Source organism: Hemibagrus wyckioides, linkage group LG05, assembly GCF_019097595.1.
Source record: "Hemibagrus wyckioides isolate EC202008001 linkage group LG05, SWU_Hwy_1.0, whole genome shotgun sequence".
Lineage (NCBI taxonomy): Eukaryota > Metazoa > Chordata > Actinopteri > Siluriformes > Bagridae > Hemibagrus > Hemibagrus wyckioides.
Window position 1 is genome coordinate 16,825,464 of NC_080714.1, and position 20,478 is coordinate 16,845,941.

Here is a 20,478-nt window from a genome sequence, read left to right on the forward strand (position 1 = left end):
ACTAAGTGACCGATCTGTGGTTGGAAACACCTTGTTGTTGAGAGACATTAGAGGAGAAAGACCAGACTAATCTGAGCTGTCTATAGTAACTCAAATTTCTTGACAATCATGGTGAGCAGAAAAGCATCTCAGTATGCACATTACATTAATCTCTGAGGTGGATGGGCTACAACAGTAGAAGACCTCATCAGGTTCCACATGTCACTTATGAACAAGAATCTAAAGCTAGCATGGACACAGACTCACCCAAACTGGAGATTTTGATCATTTAAAATTTTGTGTATTTTAGTATTTTCTTTAAAAATAATTTAAAATAGCCATAAAATTAACTCCTTACAGTACATTCTTCAGCATTTCAGTGGCACAGATCAGTGGATGTTCTAATACGGGTTGGGTTGGGCAGGAATTTCTGAGCAGATTAGATAAGTGTCTGGTTTTGGCACTGTGCCCACTAAGCTGCCTCTAGACCTGCAGGATATAGGTTCATCCCAGACCCTCACATCCAAACTGGAGTTTAAATAATATTACACACCGATCAGGCATAACATTATGAACAGTGAGAGGTGCCGTGAATAACATTGATTATCTCCTCATTATGGCACCTGTTAGTGGGTGGGATATATTAGGCAGCAAGTGAACATTTTGTCCTCAAAGTTGATGTGTTAGAAGCAGAAAAAATGGGCAAGTGTAAGGATTTGAGCGAGTTTGACAAGGGCAAAATTGTGATATCTAGACGACTGGATCAGATCATCTCCAAAACTGCAGCTCTTGTGTGGTGTTCCTGGTCTGTAGTAGTCAGTATCTATCAAAAGTGGCCCAAGGAAGGAACAGTGGTGAAGCGGCAACAGGGTCGTGGGCGGCCATGGTTCATTGATGCACATGGGGAGCAAAAGCTGGCCTGCGTGGTCCGATCCAACAGATGAGCTACTGTTGCTCAAATTGCTGAAAAAATTAATGCTGGTTCTGATAGAAAGGTGTCAGAATACACAGTGCATGATGAGTCAGGGCTGTTTAGGCAGCAAAAGGGGGACCAACACAATATTAGGCAGGTGGTCATAATGTTATGCCTGATCAGTGTATATACAGTAAACTTGAGCTTTCAAGACCTATGTTTTAGGGAGTTATATTGTATTAAGTATACTGTGAAACCTTTTTCTTTACCATAACATGTCTAAATTTAATATTTTATAAAATCTGGATGCTAGATTTTCTTGTTTTGTTATTTTATTTATTGCATATCACAATATCTAGCAATGTCTTAATCTAAAAAAAAAAAAAAACACTAATGAATGGTTGAGACCTCTCTGGTTATCTATTAAATATGTATTTACCTATAATGGCTATCAGTTTGTGTTCGCCACAGGTCAAGTCAATCGTGTGGCCATGCCAAAAAAATCTTGGCAAAACTGGCATCTCAGAGACATCACCATTCTTCCATGACTGCCTTCAGTGAATTAGTCAGCAGGGAGCGCTAGTAGCTGCAAAATCCAGCATCGCCACCTCCAGTGCTGAGCAGATTGAACACACCTGGGAACTCTGGCAGGAGAAGGCCAAGCCAGTGAAGACACTGCATGCACCATTTGTATCCGAAATCTTTGGTAATGGCAAGATAAACTTGTTAGTTTGCTGCTGCATTTATATGAAATTTAATTTTCTTTGACTGTATTGTAGTATCTACTTCGCCACCTAATTTGGATTTGTGCTTTGCAGACCAGCAGTATTTAATACAGCCTCTTACAACTTACACATGCTGTGTTTACCACACTACCAGATACAGGCAAAAAACCCTTTATAATAAAACAATAATCTGAGATGTTTCATGGTAGATATTGCTGAGAAAAACTGCTTAAGTAAGAACAACTACAGCTGTAGTAATCGTTCATTCCAGCCAAATTTATTGTCTTAATGAAATTTAGACATACAAGGCCTTTGAGATTGGTATAACTGACGAACGGACACAGAGCACTACCAGATTCAAGATTCAAGAAGCTTTATTGTCATTTCAACCACATATAGCTGGCGCAGTACATAGTGAAATGAAACAACGTTTCTCCAGGACCTGGTGCTACATAAACAAATAACAATAAAGAGTTCAACACAAAAAAACACCACCACAGAGCTAGGACAGAAGTTTGTCTTAGCCACGTAAAGTGCACAGTGTGCAGCTAGGTGCAAACAGAGCATAGACAAGACAGTGCAAAAGACAATAAATACAAGAAAGACAACACAAAAAGAACACAGGACACTTAGCGCCGAAAAAGAAAGAAAAGAACGTGTAATGGAATGTAAGTGAAATAAAATAAGATAAAATGAAATGATGTAAAAAAAATATTGTGCAAAAATACAACAGCAGCGGTTGAGGTAGTGCAAATAGAAATAAACATAAATATAACTATAGCAGCGGATGACAGGTAGAGGTAGTGCAATAAGCAATGAACAATATAAATTATGTGTGTGCGTGTGTGTGCGTCCACACAGTCAAGAGAGAGAGAGTGTGTGTGTATGTGTGTGAGAGAGACAGAGAGTTGTATACAGTTCAGTCCTGAGTGAGAGTGTGTGTGTGTGTGTGAGAGAGAGAGAGAGTGTAGAACAGTTCAGTCCTGAGTGTGTGTGTGTGTGTGAGAGAGTAGAACAGTTCAGTCCTGGTTGTTGAGAAGCCTGATGGCTTGAGGAAAGAAACTGTTCAACAGTCTGGTTGTGAGGGCCCGAATGCTCCGGGACCTCTTTCCAGATGGCAGGAGGGTGAAGAGTGTGTGTGAGGGGTGTGTGGGGTCATCCACGAATGCTGTTAGCTTTGCGGATGCAGCGTGCGGTGTAAATGTCCGTGATAGAGGGGAGAGAGACTCCGATGATCTTCTCAGCTGTCCTCACTATACGCTGAAGGGTCTTGCGATCCGAGACGGTGCAGTTCCCAAACCAGGCAGTGATGCAGCTGCTCAGGATGCTCTCGATGGTCCCTCTGTAGAACACAGTCAGGATGGGGGAAGGGAGATGGGCTTTCCTCAGCCTCCTCAGGAAGTAGAGGCGCTGCTGGGCTTTCTTGGTGATGGAGCTGGTGTTGAGTGACCAGGTGAAGTTCTCCGCCAGATGGACACCAAGGAATTTGGTGCTCTTGACGATCTCCACCGAGGATCCGTCGATGGACAGCGGAGAATGGTCACTCTATGCTCTCCTGAAGTCAACAACCATCTCTTTGGTCTTGTCGACATTCAGGGAGAGGTTGTTGGCTCTGCACCAGGCTGTTAGATGTTGCACCTCCTCTCTGTATGCTGGCTCGTTGTTCTTGCTGATGAGACCCACCATGGTCGTGTCATTGGCGAACTTGACGATGTGGTTGGAGCTGTGCATTGCTGCACAGTCATGAGTCAGCAGAGTGAACAGCAATGGACTGAGCACACAGCCCTTAGGAGCTCCAGTGCTCAGTGTGGTGGTGCTGGAGATACTGTTCCCGATCCGGACTGACTGAGGTCTCCCAGTCAGGAAATCCAGGATCCAGTTGCAGAGAGAGATGTTCAGGCCGAGCAGACTCAGCTTCTCAATCAGCTGCTGAGGGATGATTGTGTTGAATGCTGAACTGAAATATATGAACAGCATTTGAACGTAGGAGTCCTTACAGTCCAGGTGTGTGAGGGCCAGATGGAGGGTTGTGGTGATGGCGTCGTCCGTGGAGCGGTTAGGACAATACACAGACTGCAAGGGGTCCAGCGAGGATGGTAGCTGTGTTTTGATCTGCCTCATGACAAGCCTCTCGAAGCATTTCATCACGATTGGTGTGAGTGCAACGGGACAATAGTCATTGAGGCAGGAAACCATAGACTTCTTTGGCACAGGGACGATGGTCGTTGTCTTGAGGCATGTTGGGATGAAGGAGCTGCTCAGCGAGATGTTGAAGATATCAGTGAAAACATCTGCTAGCTGCTCTGCATACTCCCTGAGAACTCTGCCAGGAATGTTGTCTGGTCCAGCAGACTTCCGTGGGTTAACTCTGCATAGAGTTCTCCTCATGTCAGCCGTGGTGAGACAGAGCACTGGGTCATTAGGAGGAGGGATACTGTTTTTATATTAATACTAGCACTGATTATAAAAAATTTGAAAGAAGGACGACACGTGTAAGACTGCCTCATCCCAGATTTCATTCCACAGTACACATCAGAAAGAGCTTATTCCCAAAAAGGCTTACATATCATATAGAAATATGTTTAATTCAATTAATTTTATCTGTATGGTGTTTTTGCATTGGCTCAAAGTAGCCTTACCAAACATTTAGAACACTTAATCCAATCAGTTATTAGTATGGGAGCGGCAGCAAGACATCAAGGACCATCACTGAACAAAGGGAATACGTGACCGTGATTACCATTTACTATCACCCTACACCTTAACACCTTAGAACAATACCATGCCAAGGTGTACGTGACCATGATTATCATTTAAAGACACCCGGCCATTTGGGAGATACTCAGTACTTGCACTAATTTACATTTAAAGTGAAACTCATTTAAATAACACACAGGAAACACTGTGTAAAATGTTTGACCTGCGTTCCTTTTGACTCAGAAGAACCCAAAGTACTTTATGTATTTTGTCACTGCGACGCTGCAATAAACTTCTTCTTCATTAAGATCTTCGACTCCCTCATCTTACACATGTAACAAGCGATTTTTGGCCACTGTGTTGTGCTTACCCAACCCATACAACTCTTTCTTCAATTTTTAAAAAAAACCTGAAGGATGTTCTCAGTCATGAGATTCATGCATTCTCTCTCTTTCTTTCTCTCTAGCAATAAAGTAACCTACTCCCCATCACAGGTCCTCATTTCTGTGGTTCTTAAAGCGCCACAAAAACAGAAAAGGAGTCAAGCACGAAAAAGAAAATGCTACAAGTATGCTTCCAAGGTAAGGCACATGGAAAGCTTGTTTTTATCCTTCATTATGGAAATGCATAAGTGAAATAGGAAGTGAACTTAATGTTTGTTATGCAAAAAAAACAATAGAATTCTGAAAAATATAGACATTATATCGGTCCTCAAATAGTCTGTGGTCAATAAAAAGACGATTATAGATATAAAGAATCAGAATAAAATTACAGAGTAAAATAAAAGTTCTCTTGTAATTGCTAAAGATGATGTTTTGCAATGAAACTTTTATTGCTTGTAATTTGCACTAAATTAATACAAAGCACACAGTGACTAATAATTAAAACATTATTTTTGCGTCAGTTCATTATTCTGGGATTCACTTTTCCCAAGGTTTTAACTTCCTTGTCATTTGTGACGATGTGGGAAGTTGGTTACAAGGTTTGATGTCCAGCTTTTGGAGTCCAGGAATCTCTTCTCCTGCTTGAATCATTCGAAACACTGCTGCAAAAGAGAGCTGTGCGTCCTGTGCTGAATCGGCCTCCATGTCGGTCTGTGAAAGAAGCACTTTCTCAGAGTCACTAGTACCGGCGTCATCTTGAACTCTTCTCATCTCCTCAGCAACCTGGTGTGATCGATCTTGCAGAGCACACCACTCCTTGTAACCATTCAGGTGAATTGCTTCGACAAACCTGGAATGAAAGAAAAGTAACCATGCGGTTAAAAACATGAATCTCTTCACATTAGATTTACATTTTTTTCTTCTTTCCATAATATCTGGACATAATGACTATTTTGTTAGTGAGAGAGTCAATAACAAAATTGCAAATATTTTCTGCTGTGTAATAAACACCTTTTGCTTAAAAAAAAATCTTTTTAAAGTCTTTCACTTAATCTGGCATGATGGAGATTTTCTGTCTCTATCCTACATTCCTGTGCCTTAAAAAAAAATCAACATACATAGAAGAGAACAGAATTTGTTTGATGAGCAAGTCTTAATGTGTCTTTATGATATTACGTTTAAGTTCCTGCTATCTGGCGATGAATTAATGCTGCTGGCTTTCATGCAAAATGTTTACATTACAGTGTTTAAATCCATACACCAACACTGCCAGGCATGAGCATTTGCTTTAATGACAAATCTTGCTTTATTGTCTTTTTTAATCAAGAAAAAAGTTCTCCCCCATCTGGCCTAACATGCAATAATAAAATCACCCAGAGCCTTCTAAACAACTTCTAATTAAAAAGAAGAAAATCAATATCCATTCAAATCTATCTGAAAGCTACCAAAAAGTCCTCAGAACAGCAGTCTGTGAAAAACATCCTTAAAGATAACACTGCGGGAAAAGCGTTATATACCCAAAGGAACAGCAACTGAGCCATTAAATAGTGCAAAATCTGCGATGCCCCTGATATGCCCCTTTACAGAGAAACAGACAAAAGCTAATTAAACCATATAGATCAGGTATAACATTATGTCCAACTGCCTAATAACGTGTTGGTCCCCCTTTTGCTGCCAAAACAGCCCTGACCCGTCAAGGCATGGACTCCATTAGATCCCTGAAGGTGTGCTGTGGTATCTGGCACCAAGATTTTAGTAGCAGATCCTTTAAGTCCTGTAAGTTGCGAGGTGGGGTCTCCATGGATCTGACTTATGTGTCCAGGCACATCCCACAGATATTTGATTGGATTGAGATCTGCGGAATTTGGAGGCCAAGTCAATGCCTCCAACTCGCCGTAGTGCTCATCAAACCATTTTTCCTTTGTGGCACAGTGCATTATCCTGCTGAAAGAGGCCACAGCCATCAACAAATACAGTTCCATGAAAGGGTGTATAGGGTCTGCAACAATGCTTAGGTAGGTGGTACATGTTAAAGTAACATCCACATGGATGGCAGGGCCCAAGGGTTCCCAGCAGAACATTGCCTAAAACATGACACTGCATCCGCCGGTTCCCATAGTGCATCCTGGTGCCATGTGTTCCCCTGGTAAAAGACTTACACGCACCCGGCCAGCCATGTTATGTAAGAAAAAACATGATTCATCAGACCAGGCCACCTTCTTCCATTGCTCTGTGGTCCAGTTCTGATGCTCAAGTGCCCATTGTTGTGCTTTTGGCAGTGCACAGGGGTCAACATGGGCACCCTGAGTGGTCTATGACTGGTCTATGGCTATGCAGCCCCATACACAACAAAGTGATGCACTGACACCTTTCTATCAGACCCAGCATGAACTTCTTTAGCAATTTGAACAACAGTTCTGTTGGATCGGATCACACGGGCCAGCCTTCACTCCCCTTGGCTGCCCATGACCCTGTCGCCAGTTCTCCACTGTTCCTTCCTTGGACTACTTTTGATAGATACTGACCACTGCAGACCGGGAACACCCCACAAGAGCTGCAGTTTTGGAGATGCCCTGATCCAGTCGTCTAGCCATCACAATTTGGTCCTTGTCAAACTCACTCAAATCCTTACGCTTGCCCATTTTTCCTGCTTCTAACACATCAACTTTGAGGATAAAATGTTCACTTGCTGCCTAATATATCCCACCCACTAACAGGTGCCATGATGAGGAGATAATCAGTGTTATTCACTTCACTGCTCACTGCTCATAATGTTATGCCTGATCAGTGTGTATTCGACTTTTAGAAACTGAACCACACGTTACAAGATATTCTGTAGATGATGTTAGTATTGATAAACAAACAAACAAACAAACAGAAGGCTTCGGGACATTTACCTGTTATAAAAGAAGATCTTGAGTTTCAGCAAATCCTCTTTGGATGCTGGTTTGTTTACTTTCTTCAGACCGTCTTGAAATCGAGCATCGCTGTTAAAGTCATATGAGTCAAATCTCCTGTAGAGAGACTCCATTACTCTAAAACAGGGAAGAGGCTGGAACATTTAACATGTGTCACCTGAGGACCTGCACTTTATTCGCCAAAATAAACATTCTAACAGCGCACTATAACCAGCTACGACGCTCTTCTTATTGATTTTAACCCACCAAGTTTACTGTCATTTCCGTATAAGCCTACTAGTTTAATCTCAAATGACTCTTATTGCATTTTTAGTTAGTTCCTGTTTGCTAAGATCTAAATTCCAAAATAAAAGTCTCGCCAATTCGGAATAATAAATATGAAATATAAATATAAAGTTATTTTAAAGCATAACACTATACATGGAATAAAGTTGTACCTGTGTATTTTATTTATTATTATGTTTAATCATTATTTTATTTATCATTATTATGTTTTATTAGATTCATTTGCACACTATTTTTTTATGTAATTTTTAAGAATTCAGTATTTAATATTTGTTCTTAAGTAGATATTTTGGTTTCTGTGAAGGACTTCATTCGGGGGGTGGGGGTGGGTGGGGGGTTGTGCTAAATAATGTACATAAAGCTGAATATTAAATATCTAATATTGTTACATAGTCATTTGTAATTTATTAAATAGTCAGTAAATAATACATTTCCCAGCTTCAGATAAGATGATGATTTATTCAAAGTTGTTCCTTTGAGAGTGAGAGAGAGAGAGAGAGATTCTTAATGTTAGTGCTTGCTCAGCCCAGTCAAGCACTAACATTAAGAAACGTGTAGTGAAAAGCTTGTATGAAAGTGGATGGACTTGGCCCCTTACCTGTAACTCTACCTGTATTTGTCAATCATTAATTTCTCAGATCAGGAAGACAATCAGGAACTTCCTTAGCACAGAGCAGATTCTCACTGACCATCTTTTGCTCCTGTTTTTCCCCCCTTAAATTAGTCTGAGCAAATTTATAAAAAGTCCTGAGATGAGCAGGAAAGTAGACAACTGCAGCCTGATGGGTGCTGAGATCCCATTTTCATCCGAGTTCTTTAAAGGTAGGAGACAAAACGTGAAGCTTTGACTTATCACCTGTGCCTTGTTTATCTCTGATACTATGCTTTAACATTCTGTAATTGTATGATGGAGCATATGGCTTATGTATTGCTTAGACAGCGTTTAAGAAAAAAGATGCTTTTCTTTTCACCACAGCTGTTAAGAGTATTTATAATTATTATTATATAAAATTGATATAGAATTAGTTTCCACATTTTAATTTTAAGTTTTACTTTCTGTAGACATTAAGCTCAGATTTTCATAGTTTTTAACACAACTAGACACTTCTAGAAAACATATTGTGTATTGCAGAAATGCCTTCAAGTACTCCCTAATGGCTACAAGCTTTTTTGTTGTGTTTTATAATTAAAATGCCAAACACTACACAATCTTTGCGCTAATATTAATTTGGCCACATTGGTTTTCTACATAATAAAGTTCATACTGTTCATAATTGAAGGGATGTTGTTAATGTTTTCTCTGCATGAAGTGATTAAAAACGAGCTGTGGTTGTACCTCGTCCCGGCTGCTCTGGCTGCCCTGCTACTGGCTCTGTTCCTGGAGGAGGTTGGCTTCTTCCTCCGCCACATGCCTTCATCCAGACGCAGGTGCCTCAGCCTGTGGATCCTGGGCATGTATCCGGTAAAAGAACGCCTGTGATGGGTCACCATCAGTCAGCAGATGGTTTTTTAATGTGATTTGCTTTGGAAGCTTGATGATATCAGTTTAGTTATTGCTATCCTTTCACATCAGGTCTTTGGCATGACCTCCATCATTGCACTATACGTACCTCGGTCCTCCTCGTTGTGCAATTTTATAGCTTCTTTGTAAGTGAATTTGTAAGATGATGCAAAATCATCTACATATCTTTGCATGATTCTTCAAGTAGTTCTAGAGAATGTATACTCAGAAATTGCTCAAAAGTATACTTATTTTTGTGTTAAAGATATCACTCCATTACTCTGTTGAAGTTCATGGGACTTATAGAAAGCTTCTTTGGAGGGAAGGCCCGAATGTTTGAGGTTCTGGCAGGGGAACAGGTTTCTCCTGACCCTTTTCCCTGCTGTTGCTGCTGCTGTTTGCCCCTCATTAACATCAACAGGTAAAGGTGGGGCGCATCCATATGCTCATTTTGTAATGTGTTCAAGTATATGATTTTGTGCTGTCTGGGTTAGATTTTAAAGGCTTTATCTAAATATTTAATAAAACTAGTTTGCTGTAAACATCACACACAGCCCTGTGCTACAGGACAAGTCTGGGATGGATGATGGCTGCAGTTCTCCAGCTCTCTGTGGTCAGAACTCTTGTGTTCTTCATCACCCTTGTCCTCTGGACTGATGAACAGTATGACTATGGTGATGTGAGTCTGCTACCAACAAGTCTAGTCTTTCTTCTTACTAATTTGTGTGCCAGAATATACTCTTAATATATACTTCAAACATAAAGAAAGCTAATGAAAAAAAATTGACCTAACAGGTCCTACAGACATTCAACCACTTGTTGTTGAGGTGCAAAAACACAGAATCTCAGAAAACATCATTCTACCTATATATATTCTATCTATAGACACTATATTGGCAAATGTTTTGGGATACCCCTCCAAATCATTGAATTCAGGTGATGTTTTTCACAGGGTGGGCTTAGCCCCTTAGTTTTATTTTAAACCATTCCTCTAGAAGTGTATTTGTGAGGCCAGGTACTGATATCGGTCAAGAAGGCCTTGTTCACAATCTCCGCTCTAATTCATCCCATCAAGTTGAGGTCAGTTCATTTCACTGGAACTAAGGGGCCAAGCCCAACCCCTGAATTCAATGATTTGGAGGGGTGTCCCAAAACTTTGGGCAATACAGTGTATACAACATTCTATATTCATATTCATACACATCACTGTACTATATTCAGATACTACCTCCCTATTTTTCTATTGCAATTTTTCACCATATTTTACCTACATGCCCTAGATGTTCTATTTCTACTTTACTGCCTTCTTCTTTTTATTCCTTTACCTTATTTTTATTCTTTTCACTGGAGTGTTAATTGGCATTATTTTATATAAAGGACAATCATAGAAAACATTTCACTATATGTCTTATTGTGTATGATTGTGTATGTGAGAAATAAAATTTGAATTCCTTCACCACTCAGTGACACAGGTATTTCCCGTTTCCTAATAAGTGTAGAATTATATGAAAATGTCAGAGTGTGATAACGGTACCACTATTCATTCTTAAAGAAAAAAACAACAACTTTAATCTTAATATTAAACTTCATCAACTAGCATATGAACCGTAACATATGAACTGAAGTGCAAATATTACATGCCAGTATATGGTCATATTAATATATCAATTGCTGTCCTGTAGATTATTCTGATGAGACAATTCTGTAGAGCGTTTTTAAACAGCTGTTTAATTTTAGAATATAAAGCACTAGTTTAACCAAATACTTTGCTAATTTACTTCAATATACTGCATGCTAATCCATCCATTAACTACACAATTCTTTGATTTTTCTTGTGTTATTTATCCCAGGTTGATTCAGTTGATCCAAACATTTATGTAAATGCAATCATTGGCGTGTCCACCTTCCTGTCCTACTACGGCTACCTGCTGTTTTACAAGGCAACCAAGAGAGCGCTGCACGGCTATGGGCTTCGAGCCAAATTTGTTTGCATCATTGTTGTCTTAGTCCTGTGTGGACTTCAGAATGGAATTTTGGAAACTATGGGGGCATTAAAAGTTGTGCCCTGTGCACCTCCATTCTCTGCTCTGTTTCGCTCTCAGCGTGAGTCCTTGCATCAGTCCTGGGGTTATTTTATATTTGCTGAAATAAGCACTGAACCCTTAATTTGAATTTCCTTTCTTTTCTCTGTCTCAGTAATCTATCACTATTCAGTCATCGTGGAGATGTTCTGCATCAGCCTCTTTGCTCGCAACATATTCCGGAAAGTGGAGCCCAGTCCAGAGGATGCATATAGCCTTGAGGAAGGAATCATGATTCACAAGGCCATTCAAACAGAAGCACAGTTGCCTCTTGCAGTGCAGCTCAGCTCTCAGGCAGAGGAGCCATGGTGTTCTAACCCTGGCTACAGCAGCGATAGTGAAGATAGCCTGTGCAGAATCGAACATGCTCCGCTAGACCACTTTCCTTTTCCCTTACAGTCCAAGCCTGTGGATTTGTCAGAGGTAGACAGCGATAAGCTACCTGAGGAGTGTAAGAGCACAGAACCCTCAACCATAACAGTCAGTGCTGAGATCAACTATGTGGTAAATTCTGATGTCACTGTTGTATAGCAGCAGATGTTTTAAGCCAGATAAAACCACTGATCTCTCATTTATCTCTCAACTTTCAGCTCATGTCAGCAGCTGTGTATAAGCCCAAAAATGACAAAAAGCACAGAAACTCGATCACTTTCAGTCTCTGTGCGTCAATCTGTAAACCACAGCTTTAAGTGTGAGCATGTATTACATCACTTGACTGTATATGATGTATGTCATTGTAAAATACTTTTCTTGATGAAATATTACAGTTGTTTTGTATGAAACCAAAATGTTTAATGCAGTATTTATAATGTTAAGTGTAGTATTGTTAATTTCCCATAATGATGTAAACTCATTTTCGTCTATCCATATTCAGTATATAATTTAAACTCACTAATTCATAGACTTAACTAACAAATAAGTAATTTATTATCAAACATAGATTACAGAAACAACTCAAAACCAATAATCTACCTTGATGCAATGGGCAAGCCATAATTACTATAAATAAGATACTGTACAATAGGCATATGTTTTGTGCAATAAATAGACAAACAATTCTTCCCAAGAAAAGGAAGATATTTTATATCTAAAATGTATGTTAAAAAGATGCATTAATACACACACAAGCACTTTTTAATTTTATTTTAGTCACCCAGTCTTTTTAGAAACAAGTCCATTATCATGGCACATCTTGACTTTAAATATTTTCCCACTCTTTCTTGCAAAAACATTTTAGATAGATGAGAATTGTTGAATTGATGACAGCTGTATAATATTTATTTTTGAACATGACATTGTGATTGGTTCATTCTGAAAACAGCAATATCCCCAGTGCATACTATTGCAACCAGGTTATTGTAACTTTTTGCCCCCTAAACTGTTTGCTTTTCACTGAATTTGTATGTGCTGTATTTTCACATTGAGGATGGAAAAAGTTCTGACATGATTTATCTAATTTTACATAAAAAAAAATAAAAATAAAAACTATACAAAATATATGATTACTAAAGAACAATGGAGACTGTGAGGTGATTTAATGCTTTATGCTGTTTTCTGCACTGTAGAGGAGCACACTATTTGCATTACTGGAACTAAGAAAGTCAATTGTCCAGCAAACGAAACGAAAATATGGGACTGTTTTAAATATCCTTGGTTTACATGGTTGTGTATAAACAATTTGCCATGGATAATGTACAAATATTTTAATTAACCATCCTTGTGCTCATTTCATGTAACAAATCATGTCCTTAAGTGAGAAAAGAACAGTAGTCTTCATCAGTGTAGACAAGTGATCAATAGCTTCAGTCCAGAGCATAGTGGCCCCACAATCAAATCAGTAAATAGCTTACACATACACTTAGCTGTGCACAAAACAGCTCCATGAAGGTAGGGATTTTAAAGTTGGAGTGAAAGCACTCAAGCGTCCTGACCTCAATCCAACTGAACACCTTTGGGATAAAAAGAACACTGGCTGAACCCCAGGCCTCCTCACCTGTCATCAGTGTCTGGTCTCACTAATGCTCTTGTGGCTTTATTAACAAATCCCCACAGCCATGTTCCAAAATCTAGTGAAAAGCCTTCCAAAAAGGTTAGTATAACATGAAAATTTGGGACCAACCTGGAATGTCCAACAGGTTGTATTTAGCAGTGTAGATGGTCAATATTTTTATGTTTCGTACATTAAGGTTTCAGTGCTTGAAACACACTGTTACTTCATATGGAAGTAGGTCTGTACTAAGCTATCAAAGTTTTTCTATCAAAGTGATAGTTTTAACAAATCGAATTCTAGTAGTTTTAACAAATCAAACAAAAGTGGATTTTCATACAGTATAGAGTCTTAAAGTCAAGACTATATTTACCACTGACAAACTAAATCGGACTGTGAAAAAATTCACAATTTACCCTGGTCATTTTGAAGCAAGTTTTATTCCTCTGAGTGACTAGCTTTAGACATTATACATGTTAGAAAATGAAGTAAAATGCACTGTATTCCCAAAAGTTTTGGGATACCCCTCCAAATCATTAAATTCACGTGTTGTTTTTCAGGGGTTGGACTTGGCCCCTTAGTTCCAGTGAAAGGAACTCTTAATGCTTCAGCATACCAAGACATTTTGCACAATTTCATTGGTCAGACATTAGTCAGTTTGGGGATGGCCCTTTCCTTTTCCAACATGACTGCACACCAGTGCCCAAAGCAAGGTCCATAAAGAGCATAAAGAGCAAGTTTGGTGTGGAGGAACTTGACTGGCCTGCAAAGAGTCCTGACTTCAACCCAATACAACACCTTTAGGATGAATTAGAGCGGAGACTGTGAGCCAGGCCAAAACTGGGACGTCTGCCTTCACATGCACATGAATTTAATATGGAGTTGGCCCGCCCTTTGCAGCTATAACAGCTTCAGCTCTTCTGGAAAGGCTTTCCACCAGGATTAGGAGTGTGTTTCTGGGAAGCCCATTCCTCTAGAAACGCATTTGTGAGGTGATGTTGGACGAGAAGTCCTGGCTCACAGTCTCTGCTCTAATTCAGCCCATAGATGTTCTATCAGGTTGAGGTCAGGACTCTGTGAAGTTCCTCCACACCAAGCTCAATCATCCATGTCTTTATGGACCTTGCTTTGTGCACTGGTGTGCAGTCATGTTGGAACAGGAAGGGGTCATCCCCAAACTTTTCCCACAAAGTTGGGAAATTGTCCAAAATATCTTAGTATACTGAAGCATTAAGAGTTCCTTTCACTGGAACTAAGGGGCCGAGCCCAAGCCCTGAAAATTAACACCTGAATTCAATCCAAACTTTTGGCAATATAGTGTGCGGTAATATTTCCACAAATAAAAAATACATTATGACTAACAGCCTCTGACTACTGCGGATTTATTACCGACAGAATCATGAATCACTAACCGCAAAACAGCATGCCTGCGGTCAGAGGAAGAAGAATTATCCAATGGAAATCGAGCAGCTTTCTCTTGGCAACATCTCGGCCAATCACCTAAGCGTAATGTTTACCTCACTTCCGGTATATTTGAGCTATGTTTTGGAAGGCTGGCGCAAGGAAGGATGGCGCGGTATTTAAAAGGTAAGTAATACTGGGGCAGTTTATGATCATTATTCTATGCACGTCGTTAAAAGGCTTTAAAGAAGAAAAAGCAAACTGAAGCGATCTGTAAGACAGGCAGCGGTTAGTTCCTAATATATTTGCATGCCCTTCTTTCCTCGCATGCTCTGAAGACTGCAGTGTGTCTTGCAAATACTCGTGGGATGACCTGCAGGTCCTTTGTCGGAGACAGAAGTTAGTGTGCAAGCAGCTGGCTGTGACTGAGAACGACTTCGGTGACTATGTGGTGGAATATCTGTGTAATTATAGAAGAATTAAGGTGAGCAAAAATTACAGGGGTGTAAGAGGAAATTGATCTTATTTCACTGATATTGCTTTTTTAATTTAAATTTCCTATATGTACTACGCCCCTGTGTAGACTCGGGAGTTTTTCCTGGTGAAGTGGAAAGGATACTCGGAGTCAGAGAACACATGGGAACCGCAAAAACACCTTAAATGTCCCAAACTCCTCCAGCATTTCCGGCAGGACATGCGTTTAGCTCTGCTTCATACTAACATGCCTCTGGACACGAGCTCACTGGATGCTCCTGCAGTGTCCTTCATCATCCAGAGGGCCAAGCAGCGCGTGAAGCTGCGGCGCTGGGAGGAAGATCTGAACCGAGCATGTCAGCACAAGGGGCGGATCTTTGTCAGGAATGACGTGGACCTGGACGGCCCTCCCAAAAACTTCACCTACATCAACAGCTATAAAATCGGTGCAGGTGTGGAGCTCAACGAAGTAGCAGTAGGTTGTGAATGCACAGACTGTATTAAGGCGCCTGTAAACGGCTGTTGCGCAGGAGCATCCGATAACCGCACAGCGTATAATGACCACATGCAGGTGAAAATCAGGCCCGGTATGCCCATCTACGAGTGTAACTCCCGGTGTGGATGTGGGACAGACTGCAAGAACAGAGTGGTCCAGAGGGGCATCCAATACGACTTGTGCATCTTTAAAACAGCTAATGGAAGAGGCTGGGGTGTGCGCACACTCGAGAGAATTCCCAAAAACTCTTTTGTCATGGAGTACCTTGGAGAGGTGAGTGCTCTGTGGTGCACGTGCACATTAGGCCAAAGAAGCTTGCAGGTGAGGTCCAGTTCATTTGTCAGATAGAAAACTTGACAAGCCAGAGTTGCAGAAGAAACACAATGTGACAACTAAACACGAGGACTGTAAGGGTTAATAATCACTGCAACACTATAAATGCAACAAGTAGAATCAGGAAGCTAGAGGCAATTTGTAGTATTGCACTCACAGCTTCAGGGTACCAGTAAAGAGATTACTGAAGATTGAATAAATCAGAGCAGAACCATTCTTTTAAGCCATATTTTGGTGCTGCTGTCTCTGAAATAGCTTGTAGAATTGGTATAAATCATGGATCCCTTGTCATATCGGTATAAATGGTGTAAAAAAAAACAAAAACAAAAAAACAACAATCCCCATGGCTAAGCATTATTATAAGGGCTGCATGCCATTTGCGATGTGATGTGATGAGATGAGATGTTTATGTTAAACAGGATCAGCGTTTTCATTCAGTGATACCTGGGGTGAGGGAGAGGATGTGAAACATGAAAAATATTATTAAATAATTATATTTTTCCTTCCTCTTAGTACAGGGTTATGTAGTCGAAATCAGTAACTTGGCATAGCTAAGAAAGAAACAGGGTTTTATTTATTTATTTAAACAGTCGATTGTATACAATGTGCCAAGAGACCTGAAACAAGTGAAAGACTTACTTTCTTATGTAGAAATCAGGATCTACATTTATAAGAATTAGTCTTACACTGCATTCAGTTGCTTTCTATCCCTTGTGTGATTTTTAAGATCATCACCTCAGAGGAGGCTGAGAGAAGAGGACAGATGTATGACCAGCAGGGTGTCACCTACCTGTTTGATCTGGATTACGTGGCTGATGTCTTTACTGTGGATGCTGCCCACTACGGAAACATCTCTCACTTTGTCAACCACAGTGTGAGTGTGACTGATCATATGCTGATTAGCTGTCAGTCTGGTGTGTTAAAACAGACTGTAACAATGCTAACAGTCAGTTTTAATTATTTAATGGAGATAATCTAATTGGTGTAAATGACAACCTGATGTGATATAAAGCCATGATGCATTATTTTACATCAGTCATGTACAAGATTTCTTACTTTAAATGATCTGGCCCTAGGCTTACCATGAAGTGTAGTGTCATTAAATGCTCTTTTTGACATTCGAGTACTTTTTCCATTTTGTCAAATTGCTCGTCTTCTCTTTTTTTGTGGCAGAAACCTAAGCGTTTTGTCTGAGTTGGTATAGCTCAGCATCCCACATATAACTGACAAAGATCTTAGTATCATTTTGACACCATTTTGCATACTATTTTGCAGTGCAACCCAAACCTGCAAGTGTATAACGTTTTCATTGAAAATTTGGATGAACGGCTTCCTCAGATTGCTTTCTTTGCAACACGATCAATAAGAGCAGGAGAAGAGCTCACTTTTGACTACAAAATGACAAGTAAGCATGTGACAGTTTCACCTCATTGTACTTGTTCAACATTTCATAGCAAGCATATCCTGAAAACTATGACCTTTTGTAGTCATTTTAAAGGCTTAAATAGTAATGAGTCTGCTGTGGTGTTCTGTGTGTTACAGTTGATGAAGTAGATGCAGAAAGCAACAAAATGGACACTAATTTCAGCCTGGCAGGAATGCCTGATGCACCTAACCATCGCATTCGCATGGAGTGCAAATGTGGAGTAGAGAGCTGCAGAAAATACCTATTTTAGTCCTGCCTGCAAACACAATCTTTCCATCTTCTTATGTTCTCCTCTCTACAGATGTCTCTCTGATATAGATTTTATTTATTTAATGGTTACCTTTTATATAAACTACATGCCCATTATTGTTGTTGATGATAATACAAATTATGATTTACAATTATTTTGACCAAAAATAGACCAGTCTCTGCATTTTGTATATTTTTTGGTTATCACAACTCTAATTTTACGAAATTTTACTGCTTGAAGTTTTACAACGCTGCTTTTACCATCAGTTTTCACACTGTTGTCTATTTGCCTTTTTCATTGTAATGAAAATGTATTTGTTATTCTGACCATTATTTTAAGTAAATCTCTCTGTAATCAAAATGCATTCATTTGTTCCTTCATTCAACATTAATAACAACTTTGTCCTGCTTTGGGTCTCAATAGATCCAGAGCCTTTCTGGGGATCCATATCTTTGTATTAGACTCAAGTCCATCACAAGGCTATAGATTAAAATAGCTAAAAGCAGTATTCTAGACAATAAACTGTGATGTAGCAAGTACACACAGGTGGTGTCTCAGTTTCAGAATCCAGGGTTTAATCCTGCTTTACTGTTCCCCAATGACATGCATTTTCTCTGGGTTTTCTCATTTTCTCCAAAGTCCCAAAAACATGCTTATAAGTAGATTGGCTTTGCTAAACTGGGTGTGAATGTGATGCCTTGTGATGGACTGTTGTCCCATTTAGGATGTATTCCTGCCATGTGCCCATTGACTCCAGATCCAACAAAACCCTGACCAAGATGAAGTGGTTACTAAAAAGAAAGAATGAATATTCTAGACCGTTTAATATATTTTGGTAACCTAATGAAGTTGTGATTCACCTAGGATGTTCAGCAATGTTTTACTACAAAACATTTTTCCCGTATGTCCATTTTAGATATGGTTGTAACTTCCAATAAAAGGCAGATAAACCACTAGAGTGCATTATAGTGTCTTTGTCCTAATGAAGCCTGTTACAGCCAGCAGATGGTGCCACTGTATTCCTCATGCTGTGGTACATGCAAATGAAGCAAAGCGACATTGTTTGTGGGTCATTTTACATGAACGCTTGCTGAAACTGCATTCAGGTGAAAACAGCATGCACAACACATTTTAATGAAGATGTAATCAATGTGTAATGCTTTCTATACCTTCCTAGTAATTAAACATGAAGCTTTTTGTTTTATAATGCTAACATTTAGGCAGTTGTTTGTACATTGACAAATTGCAACACATATTCAGTTAAACCAAGTGTCAAACACAAGGCCTGTGTGCCAAATCCAGCCTGCAGGCTTGCTCCATTTGGCCTGTGTGGACTTGGAAAATAGTGAAATGGCACTGAGCACTACTGCTCAACGTTTTCACACTATCCAAAATTCGCAACAGGACTGTAGCACAGTGACCAGAATTGGGCTGTGTGTGCGAACACATCTCACACTGCTTTACTAAAACTGATTGTTTTTAAAATATGTACAGGGTATTTACTGTAAATTTACTGCATACCGCTGTGTATGTGTGCTCTCTCGGTTTCTGTCATGTTTGGGTTGAACACGGACTGATATGTAGGTTAAAATCAACACCCATGAGCTTAGGTTTGCCTAAATCATAGAGTATTGCTAAATCAATAGGTTTGCCTAAATCAAGAGTATTGCTAAATCATATATATAATCATAATAAACTTTAACAGGAACACATATACACCTGCAGCAGCACAATGCATAAAATCATGCAGATAACAGGTAAAGCACTTCATGTTCACATCAAATATCAAGATGGGGTTTGTGTATTTAGAGACTGCTGTGTGTGTGTGAAAATTCCAGTAGATCAGCAGTTTCTGAAATACTCAAACCAGCTCGTCTATTACCAACAACTACGCTATAGTCCCGGAGATCACAATTTTTCATCATTCTGATGTCTGATTGAACATTAATTGAAGCTCTTGCCCTGTATTTGCAGGATTTTATGCATTGTGCCGCCTCATGACTGGTTGACTATATAACTGCCTGAATGTACAGGTGTTCCTAATAAAGTGGACACTGAGTGAGACTTCAGATATGGCCCTTCAGCATATCACAAATATGCTGACATGGCCCAGGCAGAAACTTGTAATCAAGCATTAGCAATGTGGTGCCACAGTGTTATGAGTCCTGTTTATGCTGCATGCACTGTGAGTGTTGACTTTCTCTGGTTTATCTCTTGGTGCCTCAAATTTGTTTTCATGAGAAAAGCATGATTGTATTCAGATGCCTGTGACTACCACATTCAGACACATGTAAATGACAAATCTATGTGCAAGACAAACTGAGCCATTTATCATTTTTATTCCCTAAAGGTTTTCCTTTTAAAAGCCACTAAAAAGAAATTCACTTTCTCTCTCAACCCCCCCAATATCACTTTTCTACACGAATGAATGACATACATACCTAAAATTGTAGACATAATAACGTTCCTATACAGTTTTTTTTAAGGCTGTTTCCAAGTCAGGTGCTTGGGTAGTTCAGTTGGTCTTCCTGAGCATAATGAAAAATCTGCAGCTGTTCCCTCTGGGGTCTGAGTTTAGGTCAGTCAGCTCTATTGGGCTTTATGTTACTTTCCAAAGGTCTACGTTCTC

At 39.7% G+C, this 20,478-nt stretch overlaps 2 protein-coding genes across 2 annotated transcripts; both read left to right on the forward strand.

Moving 5' to 3' along the window:
- The first annotated feature begins 8,568 nt into the window (after positions 1-8,568).
- Positions 8,569-12,916, forward strand: si:dkey-16n15.6 (organic solute transporter subunit alpha). The gene is made up of 7 exons (XM_058390357.1): positions 8,569-8,722; positions 9,211-9,362; positions 9,474-9,547; positions 9,667-9,822; positions 9,969-10,080; positions 11,252-11,504; positions 11,598-12,916. Exons 1-7 carry the CDS (start codon positions 8,653-8,655, stop codon positions 12,011-12,013), a joined length of 1,233 nt encoding a protein of 410 aa, XP_058246340.1. The 5' UTR covers positions 8,569-8,652; the 3' UTR covers positions 12,014-12,916.
- Positions 12,917-14,983: 2,067 nt separating this feature from the next.
- Positions 14,984-18,737, forward strand: suv39h1a (SUV39H1 histone lysine methyltransferase a). The gene is made up of 6 exons (XM_058390065.1): positions 14,984-15,056; positions 15,209-15,354; positions 15,454-16,113; positions 16,901-17,047; positions 17,449-17,578; positions 17,716-18,737. The coding sequence occupies exons 1-6, from the start codon at positions 15,038-15,040 to the stop codon at positions 17,847-17,849; spliced, it is 1,236 nt and encodes a 411-aa protein (XP_058246048.1). The 5' UTR covers positions 14,984-15,037; the 3' UTR covers positions 17,850-18,737.
- The last annotated feature ends 1,741 nt before the right edge of the window (positions 18,738-20,478 follow it).

Bases quoted from the DNA above. Each gene is read 5' to 3' on its own strand.
- si:dkey-16n15.6 (XM_058390357.1), top strand. From the start codon at position 8,653: ATGAGCAGGAAAGTAGACAACTGCAGCCTGATGGGTGCTGAGATCCCA. The intron at 9,548-9,666 runs GTAAGTGAATTT...TTTGTGTTAAAG, and splicing joins TGCAATTTTATAGCTTCTTT to ATATCACTCCATTACTCTGT. The intron at 11,505-11,597 runs GTGAGTCCTTGC...TCTCTGTCTCAG, and splicing joins TGCTCTGTTTCGCTCTCAGC to TAATCTATCACTATTCAGTC.
- suv39h1a (XM_058390065.1), top strand. The intron at 15,355-15,453 runs GTGAGCAAAAAT...GCCCCTGTGTAG, and splicing joins GTAATTATAGAAGAATTAAG to ACTCGGGAGTTTTTCCTGGT. The intron at 17,048-17,448 runs GTGAGTGTGACT...ACTATTTTGCAG, and splicing joins CTCACTTTGTCAACCACAGT to TGCAACCCAAACCTGCAAGT.